The sequence below is a fragment of the Liolophura sinensis genome, chromosome 6, assembly GCF_032854445.1.
Source record: "Liolophura sinensis isolate JHLJ2023 chromosome 6, CUHK_Ljap_v2, whole genome shotgun sequence".
NCBI lineage: Eukaryota > Metazoa > Mollusca > Polyplacophora > Chitonida > Chitonidae > Liolophura > Liolophura sinensis.
The window spans coordinates 5,137,739-5,158,463 of NC_088300.1; the positions used below are offsets into that span (position 1 = coordinate 5,137,739).

Genomic DNA, 20,725 nt, shown 5'->3' on the forward strand with positions numbered 1-20,725 from the left:
TAAGACATCAACAAATCGACAACTCAACATGCAGAATGCATATTATTGAACTATTCACGCTGTATATGGTAACAATGTCATAGACATTTGAATGGTCACTTTATCTGCTGAGTTTATACCAATATAAAATTTGAACACATAAGCGGGGTGCTTATATCAAAACACAACACTAAGATAAGTAAGCTGGACCAATGCTATGAAGCAATCATTTATTTTCATACAAAAAAAATCATAAAACACTGATATGCGGACGTCTTATGGTATAGCAACGGGGAACCATTCCCGCTTAAAGTAATCCTGATTTGGAACTGTGCAGTCTGTTGTTCATGCCTGCCATGGCAATGACGTCTAGTGGAAAACTGGTGACGTATTACGCTTGCCTAGCAAGAGAGCACCTGTCAGTTTACCATGGACCCGAGCCGCCACTGAACGAGAGAAAGTACTCCATACTGATTAGTTAATTCCAAAAAATAATATAGCATTTGTTCGCAAACAAAAATGGCAGTAGTAAGACACGTTTATCACATTTATAACATGACCATACAAATCTGTTCGGGAAATATATTCACCAAACGTTGTAATCCAAAATATTCTCTGGAAATTCTATTTTCGATAAATCATTTGCATAACTTAACATTGTATGAAGGAATACCAGGCGACCTAGCGAGTCGAAAATGTTTTTTCTCTTCCTATCTAATTATACATTCTTTTCTCTGAAGTGCATAAGTGACGTCAAAGCAATTTCAACCAACAAAGACTCTTAGCAAATAAAAAATGATCGATTAAGGAAGACATAAATGTAGCAAAATGCCAAACAAAGACGAAAGCCAATAATAGCACTCTCAATGAACACCACAGTATTGATAAGCTAATAGCGAAATGCTGCTATGCTGTGATAAAAGATGCTTTATCTTAAAAGCTATGACGTTATATTTCCATAACTAGCTCAGCTCTACTGAACATACAAAGTCTAAGATAAAATTCATTCAGACAAGGTCTCGATACCTGGTTTACAACAAATAACGCTGTCAGTTGTGTGAAGACGGCACTATGGTAAATGGTTTAATAACAAAGGGGTTTATTTAACATCAACCATGCGCTCGATAGAAACAAAACTGTGAACATTTCAGAAATACCGGTTATGAGGTGCTAGGTCCAACAACTGTTCGCTGCTTTAGTGTAAACAACTTTGCAACATTGGTTACTGTATTTTGTTAAGTGAATACTTTAAGCTGTTATCTATCCTGTATGCCTTTCTCGCAAACTGTTGCATTATGTTGCCTTCTGTCTCAACTGCGCTGATCAATGTAAAATTCAGAATAAGGTTTTATACATTATATAAACTATTTCAAACCCTTCAAATCTGGTCAGTTTGTCATACCACAAAATGTACGACAGATCGCTTTGCATTCATACATTTAAAAAATGTTACAATTTTTAACATGCTCAAAATAAAATATACAACAAGAAATCCAAATCACACTACAAGGTACTATCTAGCTAAGACAATAAACATCTAAACAAATACTCCATCTCTGAATCTCCCTTAATATTATAAGGTAAACATCATTACTCCTCGATATATTCTCCAACAAACCTTTCACACTAGTCAAATCTTGTCGAACAAAACAAAAACGACGAACATAACGCCACTGAATGGGGAATTACTTTCGGAGGTTTCAGGATTCAAAAAAAAAGATTTCAGACGTTTCAGAAATTCAAATCCAAAAAGTAGTGTCCATATTTGTGCATGCATTCTTACAAACATATTCAAATTTGGTCCCATTTCAATCTATTCTTTCATAAAGTAAATAGCTTCAAACGACATCAACAAATCGACAACTTAAAAAATCTCAGGTGTTCCCAGTAACCATGTTCAATGGATACAAACCTCTGAAAACACTCACCGCAAAATTCTTTGAGCGTCTGGATACTGACAATCGGACCATATCTCCAAACATACGTCGAGATATCACCAAACAGATATCGAGATATCACCAAACAGATGCTGAGATGTCTAATAAACACGATTAATCAAGACTTCAAACAAAATGTAGCAATCTGATATAACATCTTATCCGTTCCATCCGTACGCACTGTGTTCAATCGAGTATTTGTTATGTCTGGCTTACTTTAACCTCTCCACATAAAACAATGGACATATGACTTGCGTAACTATCAAACCCTCTGTACAAAAGCCCCAGTACAAAACCGACCAACGTCCTTTTCAGCCTTTTACCTCAAATTTCACGTCTGACAACATGTCCTCCAATCTTACAGTCCACAAAAAATTAACCTTTCTATCAACCTTCGTTAAACAAACAGATTGGTTAGCTTTAACAAAACCATCCCTTAAATGAGGCTTTTGTATCAACGGCATTCTACCCGAATCCAAATGAGAACAAAGATTCTCAGTGGGTAAGAATATTAGCTCACCTCAACGGACTGTATCGCCTCAACTTCACAGGCGCCTTGGCAGGAACTGGCTTACTTGTCACCAAACTGGCTTCCTTGTCACCAAACTCTGGCGGACAAATGCTCACCAGCGATTCGTGTGATGAGCGACGAAAAAGGATCGGCTCCGCTTTAAAATTCTGGAAGTATCGGGGTACTCTCTCATTTTGGTCTACTAGGCCACAGAGCCTCCACAGAAAACAGAATATCCGCCATGTTTTGATCCAAAAGGACATCGTCGAGAACGCAGCTATCCAGAGCACTATCTGGGATATCTACTTCAGAAACGTTTTGGATCGGAGGACCTCTAAAGCATGGTATATCCCAAGAACTAAGGCTCCGCTTTCTGCCGTCATCTTTTGCACCGTTGAAAGTATCTGGGATACCGAGAATGTTGCTGGTGCTTGAGCTAAAAGGTTTGGAATATTTCTGTTGGAATTCAGCGCTCTGTTGAAGCAGTGCGTCGCTAATTGTGGAGAACTTTCGCTCTGAGAGCCCCTCCTCGTCTAGTGTCATTGTGGACAGATCTAAGTCTCTCTCCGAATCGTTACACAGGCTTTCCACGGAGGCGTTGGCGGTGTCCGGCGCCGACCGGTCATCCACGTCGTCACTGACCGTGTCCTGACGGCCAAACGAGGCCCGGGTGTAGCGCCCACCTCTTAGGGCACTCAGTGGGTGGAGATGAGGGGAGCGGGTGTAAGCAGGGGTACTGGAACCCGCCGCAGAGCTGGTATTGGATTCGCAGGACGCTGAGTTCTGACGGAATGACTGACTGGTCGAGTCCTTGCTCCGTGAACGCTGCGCCAGGCGGTTCACCTGACGTAAAAACAACTGCGTGTCTAGGTCGACGTTCTCGTGTTCGGCCATCTCCGCCATCCAGGCCACAAGCTTGTCGTAGGAATCTAGCGGAGGGTCGCCAAGGTCATTCATGCTACTCAGGAGCCGAACTGAAAAGAAAATTAGGGAAATTAGCTGTACTAATTTAAACTGGACAAAATATCACTCATATTGGCTTAAATCTAAACATTTCTGGTAAACTACAATCAACGGTTTATATTACAAGTATAGAAACACTTCTATGCTGACAGAGTTTAATCCGTACATTATTCATCACAGTGAAGTCAAAACTGCCTTTGATCATCGCATATGGTTTGTCCCGTCTGGTGTAATCAAACAGTGACCTTCCCAATCTCAGCGTATAAACAGAGACGACACGGTTGAAATCCTTCATAACGCCGCAAGACTTAAGGTAAAATCAATAAAACTGCTATCGGCAACAAAAAGAAGTACTGCGAGATATGGCTTTTATTATTCAAAATATACGTCTTCGTCCAGATCAGTGTGCATGCTTTATGGTCTGTGGTTATCTCAGAACTGACTAAGCCTTTGGACGCAGATCATGTTCTGATATCTAGAAAAGGCAAATCATTTACGGAAAAGATACACTGTGCTAGGAGATAATATGTCTCTTTCATCAATACACAAGCTTCCCTGGACTCTCATATAATTCTCGTAATGTATAAGATGCCAGTATTTTTATCTGTATATGTTTACATTTAAACGTTCAGTAGTGTGTTATACCACACGTCCACAGTCTTATTGACAATGAATATTTTATTATCTTCATTTATCTGGTGTGGTCCGCTCATGGTTGTCAATGCAATGCCATTCCACTCAACAGTGGATTCATAACCTGAAATCCTAACTTCCACCACTTGATGCTTAGCATGAAGCCCTAACTTCCATCACTGGGTGAATAACCTGAAGTTCTAACTTCTATCACTAAATGAATAACCTGAAGTCCTAACTTCCATGACTGGATGAATAACGGTACCTGAAGTCCTAACTTCCATGACTGGATGAATAACCATATAACCAATGCTACAATTTAAGGGTAGATCAGTCAAGATTTTGTTTAACTCGTCAAAACTAGAAGTAACACATGTTCACGGGCATGTCCCTCCACTTTACTCTCGCTATGGTTTAGAACTCGATTCGAGTTACTGGTGACAAGAGGCTTTAAATTGAATTCTGTCTGCAGTATAGCAGCCTATCTTTGCATCTGGTCAATCTTACAGTCCCAGGTTGATGTTTGCATTCCACTACCGAAGACGCGGGCGGTGGCATTCAGGACCTGTTCGATTAGGTGGCTCCTACCAATTACAGCCCAGAGCCAGAGGACTAATTTTGCAGGTGGGAAATCTGCGACGGACTGTGAGAAGGCAAGTAGGGATTAATCTTTTCATGGAAAATACCCTCGGGCTAAGCCCTTGAGTGGCGGGAATGGACTTCTAGAGCGAATCGAAATCAATGAGACTGATTGACCCGGCTGTTCGTGAGGGAATAGTGCTATGAGCAGATGAACAGAAGGTTGGCGCCAAAATCGTGATTCCGTTAGACGACATGAACCCATCAAATTCTTGCCTAAATATAGATATCGAGGATCCGTCAACTAAAGCAGAGACATTTTAACCTGCGGGGACAATTCCATCGACATACAACCTTGGTGATTTTTTTGGAGGGTAGCTAGGACCAAAGTGAAAAGGGTAGGCCATTTTACTAATACAGAAAAATACAACACAGTCTATGTGCTTATGTTTCGTGGTCTGTGCATCTACACGTGTGGCCAAATAACTTACATTTCCCTGATTTCAGCCATTAATTCACATCACTATAAATGCGACTTGTGGCAGTCTGTTCCAATGATCATATCCGTATGTATGTTTGTACCATGTAAGTCTTCTGACTAATCGGACGGATTGAAAGGAAGCACAGAAGTGGTTAACTTTTTGTCAGTAATATGTACCTAAGGCTTCTCTCAAATGCTTCCATCTAAACCAGGCGCATCATCTGGATCCTCACTATATACCAAGAGTTATTCTAACTATATTTTTCTGCGTTGCTTCTTGATGTTTAGTATCTTAGTTGTTTAAATCATTCAATTGTTTACTTCATTTCGGGTTTTATTTCGGCTTTCTATATTACAATGACAACCATGCGCAGGTTGTCGGTAGACCTTCTCACGTGCGACCGGAGAGGAAGCCAGCATCAGCTTGACTTTAACTCACAGAGCAGTTCGATTGAGTTTCGCATAGAAAAGAATGAGTATGCACATTTTACTGACATAGCAGCTGTCTGAGTTTCTTGCTATATGTTATCTTATTAATTTCCATAAGAAAAAAATTAGGCTCTTTTCTGTATCTTGTTTACCTATGCGGTGGTTTAAGCTCTTGGTTATTAATAGCCGACTTGTTTATACATCCGAAGCCAGTATTATCTTGATTACATACTACGGACTTACTGTTAATCTGACTGACAATTTAACTGATATTTCTTCAGTGGCGTTTACGGTATAAAGTGATATTCACTATAGGTAGTAGATGTTTACCCCCCATGGAGAAGTTCGCTTCGGGGAAACAAGTGCAAAACACTTGTTGGACAACCCCCACGTCTGAATGTTTCTTTTGTTGATAACTAAGCGTCATTTAAACCTTAGTTTATCTTACCAATGCCAGTTTTACTAGAAATACTAATGGCCTCTTTGGCCAGCCGCAAATAGGTCTATACACGCTACCACTCTACAGATATGATATGCTGAAAGCTAAAGGTCGGTGTTATCTAGCACAGATATATTTAGACAGTCTTGTATCCCGTTTTTCAACAAACTGTGAAACATTTTTTAGGTAAACCCAATGCTGGAAAACATTTTGTGCTGGTCATTGCTTTCGCGCCGCCTGCAACTGGTACACCATTAATTAAACTATAGGTATACGGTCTGCCCACACAGCATGGGTGTATATATGTGTATATGTGCATATGTTCAATGTAAGCTATAAACACAAGGTAAGAAAACAAAATTGCAGCATAGAAAGCTGTATAATGATTACCAAATGGCATAGTGATCTCTATAGCCTTTATGTAAAACTTGAACTACAAAAATAAGCAGGTGGAGTTTGACTTTTTCGAATGTAAGCCAACAGAAAGTTCACCTTTCAAGAATGATTATAATGCAAGATCACTAAACTCTGTATACAGAAGGAATGCATTTTGTATAATCTCCGAATAGAAGAACAATGAACTTTCAGCGAAAATGGAGGCATATTAACATGGACCTTATATTATTATATAGCCTATCTTATGTTGTTATCGAAAACTCACTACTCCTGGAGAAATGTCTTCTGCAGACGGTTCAATAGACCTTGAGAAATCAGGTAACAAATTCGAATCCAACTTTCTTGTTTTGTCGGCGGCTTTAAATCAGGGAGTTTGCAGTGTTTATGATCGGATTTTGTTCTTTTAAATAAATAACTGAAATATTATTAACAGTCACACTTATACATTTAATTATGGACATTTAATGTATGAAAGCTTGTGCATGAATCAGGGCGCACGGAGGAAGAACCAAGTAAACTGTCGGAGCTATATTATCATAATGGGTTTCAGGCGGGACAACGGAAGCAACACGTGCCTGTGACATGTGACAGGCACAGGCCCATAAAACATTCACGCGTACATGGACACCGCATCCGCGAGGAAAAGCACAGTCAAGGCTTCATTATCCCACTTATTCTCCCACGTCCACAAGGATGTCCCGTTGGCATTAATTTGTAATGTATTTTCATTCGTACGAATTACACTGGTAGTCATAGTTTACTTTGTCATTGTTTACTTTGTCATATAGTGATGTTGACGCGCGTATGCTTTCACGGAAGATGGTGGGTCGGCCTTTGCATTCAAAACTGGCAAGCTACATGCGTTATTGATTTATTGGAGATTACACGACTTTAACAAATATGTACCAATGTCCCAGTGATTATGAAGGTTACACAAATTCTTCTTAGACAGAGGGTTCACCTCAATCATTGTTTTGGATTTGTTTGTTTGCCTAGAGCTTACGTTTCAATATTTCACGACGGTTTCTTCCTTGTAGTAGACCAGTCTCTATGCTGATAGGTTTATTATTTATGGTGCTGCTTCAGTGGAACGATCTAGTGAGGAAGACCGTATAAGCTGGTTTTCAATTCTTAACGAAATGTAAATTTGCGCTTTACTGTAGGGATGAGTACATAACATGAATTATCGTCCTTTCCCAACCAGAATCAGATATCAACGTGATCATATAATGTAACTGACGAATCAATTCACCTTGAAATAAAGCTACAAGATAGAAGGTAAAAAGTAACTTTGAGGGGTCGAAGTTTAGTCACCATGGATTAAGGTTTACTAATATATTGCTACTGAACAGGACAAAGGATAGTAAAGCCCAATCCGCTGAGTGAATTTCTTTAGTTTAGCTAAAATATTTATTCCACTCTTGACGCATTCCTAAAACGGTGAGGAGAGCGATTCCTGATTCTTATGTTAACAATTGCCGTTGCAGAATATGTAATGGGTGTTACAGCCGGAGAGAGAAAAAAGGTCGAATTTTAATATTTATTACATCAATAAAACCCAAAAATAGATAACTGCGTCATTCACTTCCTTATCGAGGTGAATGATTGTTCCAGTGTCCCGCGTTATTATTACAGTACGGATTTGACGTTCCAGTGTCCCGCGTTATTATTACAGTGTGGATAGCCTAGATCAAGCACAGTACAAGGCACCCAAAGAAGCAAAAATGTGCTCATCCACGCAAATATATCTTGCAATGACAGTAATACACATCTTTTAACAAAATCATAATTTACACTATTGCAAGTTACTAATGTTAAATAATCGTAATAACTTTACAGATTTGTCTGGTAAATTGAAGATAACAGTCTATTATATTAACACGTTGCTCTGTTATTAGTTGTACGCCAAAACCACTCATTTTGTAGACAAAGCAAATGGTCTATATTATGATTGCGATTTACAGGGGGAAATAATGGCGTTAATCTTGAATGTCCATTTTGTTCTCCGCATGTGGTCTGTACGGTTATCTTTATCAACATGGCGTAATTATTCACTCCCCACCGGGATACAGATAATTAAGTCTGAATATTTTAAGAAAATCGATATTTCATATTTTGCAACTGCGCATCTGGAGCTGGCTGTTACATGTGGCGGTATATGGGTCATCGGTCAGCGCTGGTGCTACAGGTCGGGCGTTACATGGCCTGTAAATACTATTGCTCTTGTGTACATACATTTGTTTATGAAGTAATAATGGAGAAATCCCATGACTCTTTGTCTGTGGATGGTTGTCTTGGCCAGAAGAAAAATACTGTTCACAATGAAGCTTAGTGTTTAAAAGGTTGAGCTCATGAACCTACTTATATAGCCCATTGTCATTTCCAAAAGATCGTATATTTCTAGATAGGGCCAACACGAAAAGTAATCCTGAATTCTCCATGTGTCGCAAATAGCACCCAGTAAGCAGGCTCGTGCTATCATCTCGAATGTGGTCAGACTTCTCGTAGTCATCATTATAGGATCATAAAGTCAGGCAGAAGATTCTTGAGCTCATCATGATGATAATTACGGCTGATAGCAGACTCCTGCAGTCACCATGATGCTGGTAAGGTCAGACAGCAGACTCCTGCAGTCACCATGATGTTGGCAATGTCAGATTGCAGATTATTGCATTCACCATCATGATGAGAAAATCAGATATCAGATATTTCTGGAGAAATCACCGAAAGTCAAAGAGCAGACTATTCATTATCACGATAATGAGAGAACAGACTCGTGTATCCCAGAACGTACATACACTAAACTGGGAAAAGTTAAGGGGCTGAAGGAATGTTTGGGAAGCAATTTCACATGATCATGTTCGTACGTGTCAGTCATTGTCTCTAGAGTACATATACTCACTTTTGTTTGCTAGTTTTGAAATCCATGATCCAGGACTTTTGCTTTGAGGAAAGTCTCAAATTCTCGGTTCAACTCTAAAAAGGGATGCAAAAGTCAAGATTCATAGACGGCATTCCATAGCCCTCCACAAAAGGGTTCCCATAGGAAATTTTATACCATGTACCCTTCAAATCGACTCCTCGACGGCGTTCTAAACACAATATTCCACAAAAGGGCACATATACGGAGTTTTAAACCGACTTCCTCCGAAAAGCACTCCTAAATGTACGTGGAGTCCTAAACACACTACTGCACTCCACACTAGAGCTCCTACACGAAATCATAGGTTACTTCACAAATTGGCTCCTACACAGATGATCCTAGATAAAGAGTTAAGTACACCACTCAGGGTATCAAAGGCTACGTACTGATAACTTGGAAAGCATTAGCAAATTGAGTAAGTATTATAGTATTCAATGTTTGTTTATGTTTGTAGGTGGTACTCATTGAGTGAAACCGCTAGGCATTTTCGCCCCAAAGCTTCACGTTTTACCTGACCATGATAATGCTTTCAGTGTAGCTTGGTAGAGATATCTATATAACCAAAGTTTCAGCTTGGCAGAACTAATGTATAATCATCGATCCAAAACACATTTCCTTTCGCTGTGCTCGTCTCCGTGGGCAGTTTCCTGTTATACAAACACGTGTCCAAACAGTAGCGGATCAGTCGCATGCAAATTACATCAGTATGACGTCCTGGCACTAATTGTCATCGCTGATTCTGCGTTTCTCACAGTCAATGTTCTGGAACTAGCCATGACTTTCCAGGCACCGACGCGTGACATGGACACAGCACATTAAAGGTTCTTATATATCTGACATCAAAGCTACACTCGGACAAGGTTTACCAAATACTGAATACCTTGCAGTGCGACCTGTTATGGGCTTTACTGCTCCAGACGCTAAGACGTGTTTAACTCAAACCTATAACAGTTTTCCAGATGAGGAGTGCTGACGAGGTTTATAGATAGTAGATACTTTCTGACAGTACTTCCAGTCTTTGCATCGTAAATATTTTCACAATTCATGATTGGATGTTGTGTTTTAAATTAACAAGGAAAAAATGGCCACACTTACCAGAAAGGTTTCCCGTGTTAGACCATGTATAGGGCGTTATCTTTGCAGTGATGAAGATAGGACAACATTTTATTGAGAGTACTATCAAAGCTCACATTGGAACGGCAAATTTTACGGTTTGCAGTAGCCCAAGTTAGCTAATACACTACTGACTTTTAACAGTAATCCAACCCTTTAAACCTTTGAATCGAACATGTCGAACCAACGTCCGCTATGTTTTGAATTATATCTTCCACCATGTCCAGGCAAGTTAGGTGCTGACGTTTTCTTCCATCGGGGCTTTTGGTTGGGAATTTCAAGATTATCACCTTCATATACAAGGGTACTCAAATACAAGACACTGCATTTCGTAGTCAACAGTGTATCTTTTGAACAGTCAGCACGTACCTTGTCGGGACTTGCGTTCCAACATCTGGTCGATTTACAGACTGCTTGACTGTTTAATGCCCGTGTTCCATGTTCACCTGTGGAAAATCTCGCTACAACTCGGTGTTGTTTATCTGCATGTTCAGGCTGATCTACCGCAGAGCTATAAAGATGTCAGACTCATAAAGGTGAGCATCGGGGACTACTGATCACTACGTAGACGGTATATTTAAAGAGATACAGCTCACTCACAAATACCATGCACACGTAGCACAAGGTGTAGAATTGTATGACTTTATCAATGTTCGACGCAGTGGGTTAATAAAAGGGCAGCTCTTCGATGCGCGTTGTGTATCTAGATTTTGTTTAGGCACGATCAGACGTCTCGCTCGTCGGCTATGGACAAACAAGCAGATAAAAGCATCAATGAATTATGCAGATGACGGCTCGTGCCACTACGTTTCTGAAGGAACCGTGGGTGTAATTACAGTGCCGTGGGTGGATGGACAGAGTTTACGGTCGAATAACATCCACGCTTTATCCTGGACTTAGCAGAGCAGTCCTGCGTATACCGCTAACAAACCACTCAACTCATCTGTTACCACGGGGTACCGGTATGAGTGAATATACAGGAGTGATGACCAAGTTCTCTAATACAAACATGGCCATTATATGTTTTATACTGTTCAAATAATAAAAGAAGGATAAATGGTGTGTATATATATATATATATATATATATATATATATATATATATATATATATACATATATTCCAGAGGTCTCTAAACGTGCACCAAACGTGCACTGCCTGCTGTGTCTCCACACGCTCGGTTCCAGCAATGACTCCCCAGTAGTATTTTCTTAACTGTCCCATATTGTTTGATCATAGGCCTTTTAAAGTCAGCTTTATATTTCCTGTATTTACAACTTGTACTGAAGTAATTCGGAGCTGATATTTTGCCTAACTCGAAGATTTGTAATTCAATTAAGATGTAATAAAATGCAAAACATAATACAACCAAACACAAACTCTATACCATTATAACACCAATTCTTTGCATCTTATATTCAAGGCTAATGATTCGGAGTCGTCGGGTACATAAACACGGTCAATAATTCTAGCCGGGTTTGGAATACTGTATGGGTGTGGACTGGCACGAATGAGGCGAAGTAGTGGGCGCCTCGACTCTCATTATGCTGTGTACCAAAGCTGTGCATAACACGCGCTTCATTCAAACCCCGCTGGCCTATTTTTTTTTTTTTTTTAATACTCGTGCCAGCTTTTACAGAAGAATCGATTTACTGCGCTGATCTCAGAGATGCCGAAGCCTTGGATTTTGAGGGATCTTTCCTCACCGGCAACCGCTGTCAGCCCTGCTCCTGTTTAACATCACGAGAACAAAGGCATTTGGACATCCTGTGTTGGCGTGCCTGCCATTCGAGCTTAATGCGCTCTGCGATTTTGATGCCGCTACACATGCTATGTCAACAGCCTGGCCGATGCATTAAAAAAAAATGACTGGCCTTTTAATGTAGTGACTTTTGAGTTATGAAATTTGGTTTTGCCGTTATACGTGTCTGGCATCAGGAAACACACATCTTGTGTAATAATAAGGAGCTCATTTTACCGTATGTGTGAAATTTAATTAAGTCATTAGGAATTATGGAATATCAAATAAAATAAACAACTGACGTCATGTGTGCGCTGGTATGAGATGCCACATTGTCAAGTTTTCTTCGACCTGTCCAAGAGCCGAGCTTTTTGTCGTCTATAAAGTTGGCGTATCAAATAGCACTCACCAGCTTATATCTATTTCCATTTTGCACAACGACCTAATTATACTTTCTGCAGAGCCACTGAAAACGCTTGTAGAACGAAAACATGAGTGAACCGAAATCTTAATGTGTGTTGGCAGATTCAAAGCGCTCAACCCAGACAGACGGCATATACATCCCTCATTTCATGAATACAACTGCTGGTGTGTTGGTGTACAACCTGCTTGCAACCCATTACAGGTCTGATCTGTTAAGCGTCTTTGTTGTTGACGAATATTCAATTTAACTATGAATGTATCCCAAAGCTAGCTGGGACACTACGATATAGTTACTATATCGTAGTGTCCCTGATACCTTTAAGCTAATATGAAGTCAATGTAAAATTCCGAAGAATGTATTCGCATCGGCAGATGACACAGAAATATCAATGTTTCCTTTTCTCAAAAGACTGTATTATCTGTATTCTCATTCAGGAATAACAAAGAGCAGAATAGTATAGAATATACCGACCTGCTTTACTATCCAGCATCTTGCGACCACGCCCCGTCTTTCTTCTGGGTCAGGTTGTTCCCCATACCCTACTGCGACAAAAGCCTTTAATTCCAAGACAATGGTTACGGTTCCGATCTGACCGGATATAGTCTCGAGATGGTCAGAACATCTTGGAGTTTTCAACACCACCGCTGTTTTACGGCCGCTATGTGGGATGATGATGGGTTAGACTCAGCCTCTAGTAGCTTCGTTAGGTCTTCGCTCTAGCCTCGGTCTCTCGACAACTGAGGCATACTGCGGCTCAACTACCGACTCGTGGATATCAGCCTGCCTTCTCTCAGGTCCTCACTCAGCTGTGTACTCAGTACAACGTGAGGCTAATCGCTCCACAGGGATCCACGACCGGCAGTAGAGTTATCAGGATGAACAATAATCCAGACAGCATCCACAGACTTCGTTAGTTTCAGAGGCAGTGGCTGCTTGACTGTCGCACCAGTGCCAACATGACATCTGAAGACTCCAACGTTAGCACAGTAAAGGGAGGGTTCTGTACTGCTATGTAGTACAACAGGGCCTGTAAGATGCGCATCGAAGCCAACGTAAGTGGAGAACGCCGATGGGAGGCTAGAACCGCCGCGTGTATAAAAATAACCAACCACGTGGGATATGTATAGTTCCTACAGCACAGTACAATGCTATGGAACCAACGGTTTTGCTGATGTGCTGAACAGCTCCTGGTATGTTCGATTTACAGCATGCCGTTAGTTTATGCATTGAGGACGATATCTGGGACTATAGAAACACCAGTGGTTGAATGTTCCCACTAGGAATCCACTTAAAGGTAGTCTGTTTACCATGTCTCGCACTGATCTGAATCTGCCCTTATTATTGTCAAACATTAAAAATATTTATGTCTGGACCGCGTATTTGTATTAACACGGCCCTGTCCTCCCCGTGATGGGGTTAAACCCAGATACATCATCTGCTGACCTCATATATTATTGTCTCTTGAACTGTCCTCATGCAAGCCGCCCGGCTAGTTAGCCTAGTTGATCGGCTTCGTCATTTAGCAATTGGCGCCATATTAGGAACAACAGATTGCAATTTTTGTCAGCTGTTAATAGCCATGGCTGTGCTAACGTGTTAGAGAATTTAGTATACTAGTATACTAGCAGGTTAATAGCTCAACCTGATAATGTTATGTTGTTCTCAAGTACTGATCCACGATAACAATGCTTGGAACCTTTGTCACTGTTCTGGTCATTTTTTTTAATCATTGAAGCCAGTGTTGAGGGCTGTGTCAGCATCGATGTATATTTGGTGGAGAAAATTAGTTCTTCTAAACTTCCAGTCCGTGATAATTCTTCTTTCTCGCTGAAACAAACAGGTCCAGAAAGTTACGTTACGGTGGTTAGTGGAATATACTGACACTGTGCACTGGTCAACGAAAGCAGTGCACCTCTGTCACAGAACAATGCTGGTTTACGTAATAGATGTGTATTTTTAGCTCGCCTGTACCCTGAGCGTCCACGTCGGTGCCCAATTATAACAGGGAAAGCAATGTTAAACAACACTGGTATCTCAAAAAGTTCTGCATGTATTAAGCTCAGAGCACAGTACCACGGGCGGGGGGTGGGGGGTGGGGGGGGGGGTAAATTCTATCTTTGATTTGGTGTGCACATATTAAAACCCTGATTTACCTGATTCACGATTCAGTACTGGTATGTATTCAGTATTTGTATGTATTCAGTACTTGTATGTATTCAGTACTTGTATGTATTCAGTACTGGTATGTATTCAGTACTGGTATGTATTCAGTACTTGTATGTATTCAGTACTTGTATGTATTCAGTACTGGTATGTATTCAGTACTGGTATGTATTCAGTACTGGTATGTATTCAGTACTTGTATGTATTCAGTACTTGTATGTATTCAGTACTTGTATGTATTAAGCACTGGTATGTATTCAGTACTTGTATGTATTCAGTACTTGTATGTATTCAGTACTTGTATGTATTAAGCACTGGTATGTATTCAGTACTTGTATGTATTCAGTACTGGTATGTATTCAGTACTTGTATGTATTCAGTACTGGTATGTATTCAGTACTGGAATGTATTCAATACTTGTATGTATTCAGTATGTATTGAGCTGAAGCTTTGCATTCGTGTTGTCTCCTACAGACGAACTCTTTGGTAGCCTTGCTACCAAATTTAAGTTCATATATTGGATTCACAGTTCCTATCAGTGAAATTATCAATCAATAAATAATCGTTACTCTTTGAATTGAACTGTTTACCGTGTTTATAAACGAAACAACCGACGGAGGAAGAGGGTATACATGGCAGCTTTGATTTACAGCTTATCTGGATTCTTCTTGTAATAACAAGCTGGGAGATATCATACTGTAAGTCAGACATATCCAAGCTGTGGAAATCTCGATATCTGGGGGGATTAAACTAACACAAACGTTCCAGCCCACTCAGCAGGGTGAAGAACTCCAGAGACTCACAGTAGCAAACAGGCAGTGGGCCTCAACATTGCTGACAGAAGAGGAGGTGTAGGGCAACGACCCCGTCATTACAAGGTATGCCAAACAACGATTACTGACGTTACTGACGACCAAATATTTAATTTACTAGCGTAGCTTCCAGAATCATAATTACTGTTAGTCTTCTAATTTTGCTCTACATTAAATATATAATTGTTGTATCAATATAAATACTGAGATAAAGTATCTTTTTACACAGGTTTCATTCGATCACAGAGCTGAGAATCCAATCCGGTGAACAATTTTCGATGATGCTTGTATGCTGAACAGATATTGCAACTTTATTTTCCAAGGTTTATGTTAATGTCTACAGTATTAGAAGCTATTCGGTATATGCCGCGGGGATGTTTTGTAATACACAGCTTGTTGTGAGTTATTGTCGACCATCTTGGCAAGCATTCTTCGGCTGTGAAGTCATCATTACGGAGGAAATCAGAAAACATACTACAGACTCTATACTATAGACATCAAATTGCAATTTTTGTACGTTGCTGACTGTTAATGAAATTACTAACCTGTAATATTACTAAAATATAGAAGAAATATGGTACATGTGGCTGAAAGATTCGCTTCGTGGTGATTCGTTTCATTATGAGGTGTATCTATGGCTATATCTGTCTGGCATAACCCGCAACAGAAGAAGCTGTTTTAGCATCGTGATGATTTGCTATATTCCGAGGTTTATTTATTTATAACCCGTGGAAGGAGAAGCTGTTTTAGCATCGTGAAGATTTGCCTCATTCAGAGTTTTATCTATCTATAATCCGTGGAAGATGAAGCTGTTTTAGCATCGTGATGATTTGCTTCATTCTAAGGTTTATCTATCTATTACTCGTGAAAGAAGAAGCTGTTTTAGCATCGTGATGATTTGCTTCTTTCTGAGGTTTATCTATCTATAGGCCTAACCCGCGAAAGAAGAAGCTGTTTTTTTTAGATGATTTGCTTCTGTCTGAGATGTATCCATGGCTATATCTGTCTGGCATAACCCGTGGCAGGAAAAGCTGTTTTAGGGCATCGTGGTGACTTGTCTCTGCCTGAGATGTGTCTATTGCTATATCTGTTTGGCATAACCGGCGGTAGAAGATAGCATCGTCGTGATTTGCTTCTTTCTGCGATGTATCTATGGCTATATCTGTCTGGCATAACCCGCGGCAGAAGATAGCATGGTGGTGATTTGCTTCTTTCGGAGATGTAGCTATGGCTATCTGTCTAGCATAACCCGCGGCAGAAAAGTCTGTTTTAGAGCATCGTGGTGACTTGCTTCTGTCTGAGATGTATCCATGGCTATATCTGTCTGGCATAACCCGCGGCAGAAAAGTCTGTTTTAGAGCATCGTGGTGACTTGCTTCTGTCCGAGATGTATCCATGGCTATATCTATCTGGCATAACCCGCGGCAAAAAAGTCTGTTTAGAGCATCGTGGTGACTTGCTTTTGTCTGAGATGTATCCATGGCTATATCTGTCTGGCATAACCCGCGGCAGAAAAGGCTGTTTTAGAGCATCGTGGTGACTTGCTTCTGTCTGAGATGTATTCATGGCTACATCTGTCTGGCATAACCCGCGGCAGAAAAGTCTGTTTTAGAGCATCGTGGTGACTTGCTTCTGTCTGAGATGTATCCATGGCTATATCTGTCTGGCATAACCCGCGGCAGAAAAGGCTGTTTTAGAGCATCGTGGTAACCTGCTTCATTCAGAGTTTTATCTATGATACATCTGTCTAGCTAACCTGAAAAAGAAGAAGTTGTTTTCGCATCGTGGTGTTTTTCGTAAAGATGTAATATAGTGCGTTCCTTTCTCGATGTATACAAACATAGTTCAAAGCTGATACAGTTGTACAGTTTGCCTATAGAATTTCACTCTCTTCGCTTAAACGATATATCCATATAAACTTCCATATTTTCATTTTTTGTTTACCATTTTTTCCTTCACGTTTTTCTTGGTTATCAGGTTAAAGACATTTTTCTCCTCTTTCATTTATTTATTTATTCATTTATTTATATATTTATTGTATATTTTTTAAAAATATTTCTACCTAGCCAAGTCTGACATTAGGCCCTATACGTCATAAACAGCCAAGGCCGGTTTTTCTTCCCGCCTTTTGTCCACCACATATATATTTCAACCAATATCAGGGACAGCAGGCAGCACAGTGTCACCGATATACATACAGTATAATAACTGGGGAACATGGAGAGTAATTGGTATTATTGATTCGGAATATACATTTAACAGTTGAGGAGATTTATAGCGCAGGAAACCCGGCTGTGACGCCAGCAGGTTTGTTTCTTTGCCAGGTTGACCTTTTAATGGTTAGGTCATTATTCCACCCCTGTATATGGGTTACTGGCTGGGTCCAATCTGAGGCACAGCAACAGATACGACACACCTGCTAAACTGGTCAAACGTACAGGCTAATGGCGGGCGATGGCCGCGCTTAACCTGACCAAGGGTCTTCAGCTGGACTGGCAATAAATTACCGATTGAAAGCGTCCCACAGATGTTAAGTTGATACTCGTATTGTTATACCTGCTTTTGGCTTCAGAGATGATCCTTACAGGAATCGTGTGACATCATCGTATGTTCTACATAGAGCCTGAGTGTTCTCAGTTTGGAGTAAAAACAGTACAGTTTTGTTGATTGTTGTTCCTCACAAGAATAAGGTCGTGAGATCGACTCCATAGTTGCCTGTCTTGTTTTCTTGTCATTCGGATTATTTCTAACCCTGTCACTACATCTCAGGGAGGACGAGCACATTAATTCACCTTCTGGAAGCAAATAATAATCAGCCATTCAAAAAATTAAAATTCTGCAAAATTAAAGCTTGTATAATATGAAGATATCACGTGTGTCGAAATAATTTGACAACCCTCAGGAAAAGGTTTCATGCCGGGATTGTGTAGACAATGTCGGAAACACCGATATTTCCGACCATAACAGCTCTGATATTTTGCTCACTTATTTACGGCAATGAGGGTCAACCTTCAATCTCCAACACCGAATGTATGAATCATGATTTATTATGTGGGGGTGTAAGAAGATCTATCGTTGGATATATGTGCTCTTTCATAGAATCGCGTCATTCATGACTTCACCGTGCTGGGAGCAATACGAATACCTGCATGGCGTCAGTACACTCTGCAGGAAAGCGGAAGTGAGCTGAAGCTCTAAATGTCATGGTATTTTCATTCTACCAAAAACATGTGGATGCGCTGTGATGGAAATTGTCGGCAAATGTGGGAATTTGTCTGGGAGTTTGACTCCATTCATAAACGTTATGCCGTACACCTGCAGACCTTATCATGTGTCTATATCTGTAACTTTCTATAACCCAACCAAACCAGGCTTCTTCCACTGAGGATATCATCATGCTTGAAACAACGGTAAAATGTTCGCGTGGTTGATAAGCCAAGAACGTCGGTAAACCAATCGAGTAGGACATTCGTTCTGCTGGCAGCTGCCGTACAAATATATACATGTACTACAATGGCGTCGGCAGAAGGCAAAAATACCCACTAGTGAACAAATATAATTATGCAAGCTTTAGCGGCAAGTCGAGTTACTGATTAAACGTAACAGAAATTATTAGATTGCATGATTTAAACGAAAAATACAAACAAATATCGTTTCCAGAATTCCATCATGTTCATGTGATACATACATACGGGAAGTTTTCATAATTTAACTCATTGTTTAGAGCTTTTTGCATTTGGTTGATACACTGGATGACCAGTTTTGCTAACTGCTTTGTTTACTGATGAAGCAATTATATATGAATAACAACCAAGATATATGTATACTTATAGTTATGTTATGATTTTCCAAGTTTCCCGATAGTTAAGTCAGATGATCAATCGACAACTGTGCCAGTAAGACCAGACAGGATTCTTCACTCCATTGTGTAAACCAGGACGAGTGTGTTATTGCCCGCACCTCTGGGAGCATCTGAGAAAGCATGGATGCCACATGGCGAGAATTACTTCTGGAATCAAGTCCCTAAGGTACTGAAGTTCCTTCCAAATGAATCGAATGGTCCAGCCTGGCAAACCACCGACTGACTGTGGAAGAACCTTTTCCGACATTAGACTTCTAGTGCTTCTCACAGTTTCCAGCAGTAATGGAACACAACTGTGGACATGAATGAAGCGTGTGTATGATCTTCACGCAAAACACATGTGGCGTTTAGCTTGTTCACTTAGCTATATGCTTGCGTCGGCTCTGTTCTGGCTAGATAACAAATGGTAATACTATGATACATTTGAAAATCCAGTTCACGCTGACTTCCTCTCTGGCCGTAGGTGGAAAGGTCTCAACAACCTGCGGATGGCCGTTGGTTTCCCCCAGGCTGTGCCCATTTTCTTTCGGCTGCCGTCGTGTAAGTGAAATATTCTTGAGTACGGCGTAGAACACCAATTAAACAAAATAAATGAAAATATAATTACGTCTAGTATAGCGTAATTTTTTTTTGAACAGCTTCATTACAATGACACAAACTTACTGGTTATAGAAAGTAATTAAATGTATTATTTATTTATTTCAACGCCACAATCGAGCGTTTTCCAGTGAAACCAGAGTGCCCGGAGTCAACAACTGCCCTCGTCAAAATGCCAGACAAATCTGCTGATCTAAATCCACAGTCGTGCCAGCGAGAACTGGATTCGAATCTATGGCGTGTTTGGAGGCGGAAGAACCAGAGAATGTCTTGGCGGCATCATTGTAGATGTTCTTCGTTCGGGAAATTAAGCGGGGAGCATATCTGGATATGGCCCGAAGCCCGTCTTTGGGAGGTTAAGGATATATAACGGATACAAAGACGTGGAAAATATATTTTAATACCGACAACTGACAAATAAAGGGTTGTTGGGAGTTGTTATGATAACTGGGTCTAGGAATGCAAAGAGATTGTCCACAACTTTCTGCTTTTCTGTGCATACAGTTTTTAATATTTAGACATTAAGGTCTTCTAAATAACACTTCAATATCTGCTTGCAAATAACAACTATAACTACAAAGACCTTCATTAAACATCAAACATGACTTAATTTCTGAATACTAACTTTTGAATATCAAAGCTTTTCCAATTGTTGAATTAAAAACGAATGTACTAATATCTGAAGTCAAAAAAGTGTAACAAGAAAATCTTACAATTTCTCTCTAATCAGAAAATATGAAAAA

At 40.2% G+C, this 20,725-nt stretch overlaps 1 protein-coding gene across 1 annotated transcript; it reads right to left on the reverse strand.

Annotated features, from left to right (window-relative positions):
• Positions 1–2,460: 2,460 nt before the first annotated feature.
• On the reverse strand, positions 2,461–14,073 carry LOC135468442 (uncharacterized). Its single transcript, XM_064746706.1, has 2 exons — positions 13,020–14,073; positions 2,461–3,401 (listed from the first exon to the last, which is right to left on the reverse strand). The coding sequence occupies exons 1-2, from the start codon at positions 13,036–13,038 to the stop codon at positions 2,617–2,619; spliced, it is 804 nt and encodes a 267-aa protein (XP_064602776.1). The 5' UTR covers positions 13,039–14,073; the 3' UTR covers positions 2,461–2,616.
• Positions 14,074–20,725: the final 6,652 nt, after the last annotated feature.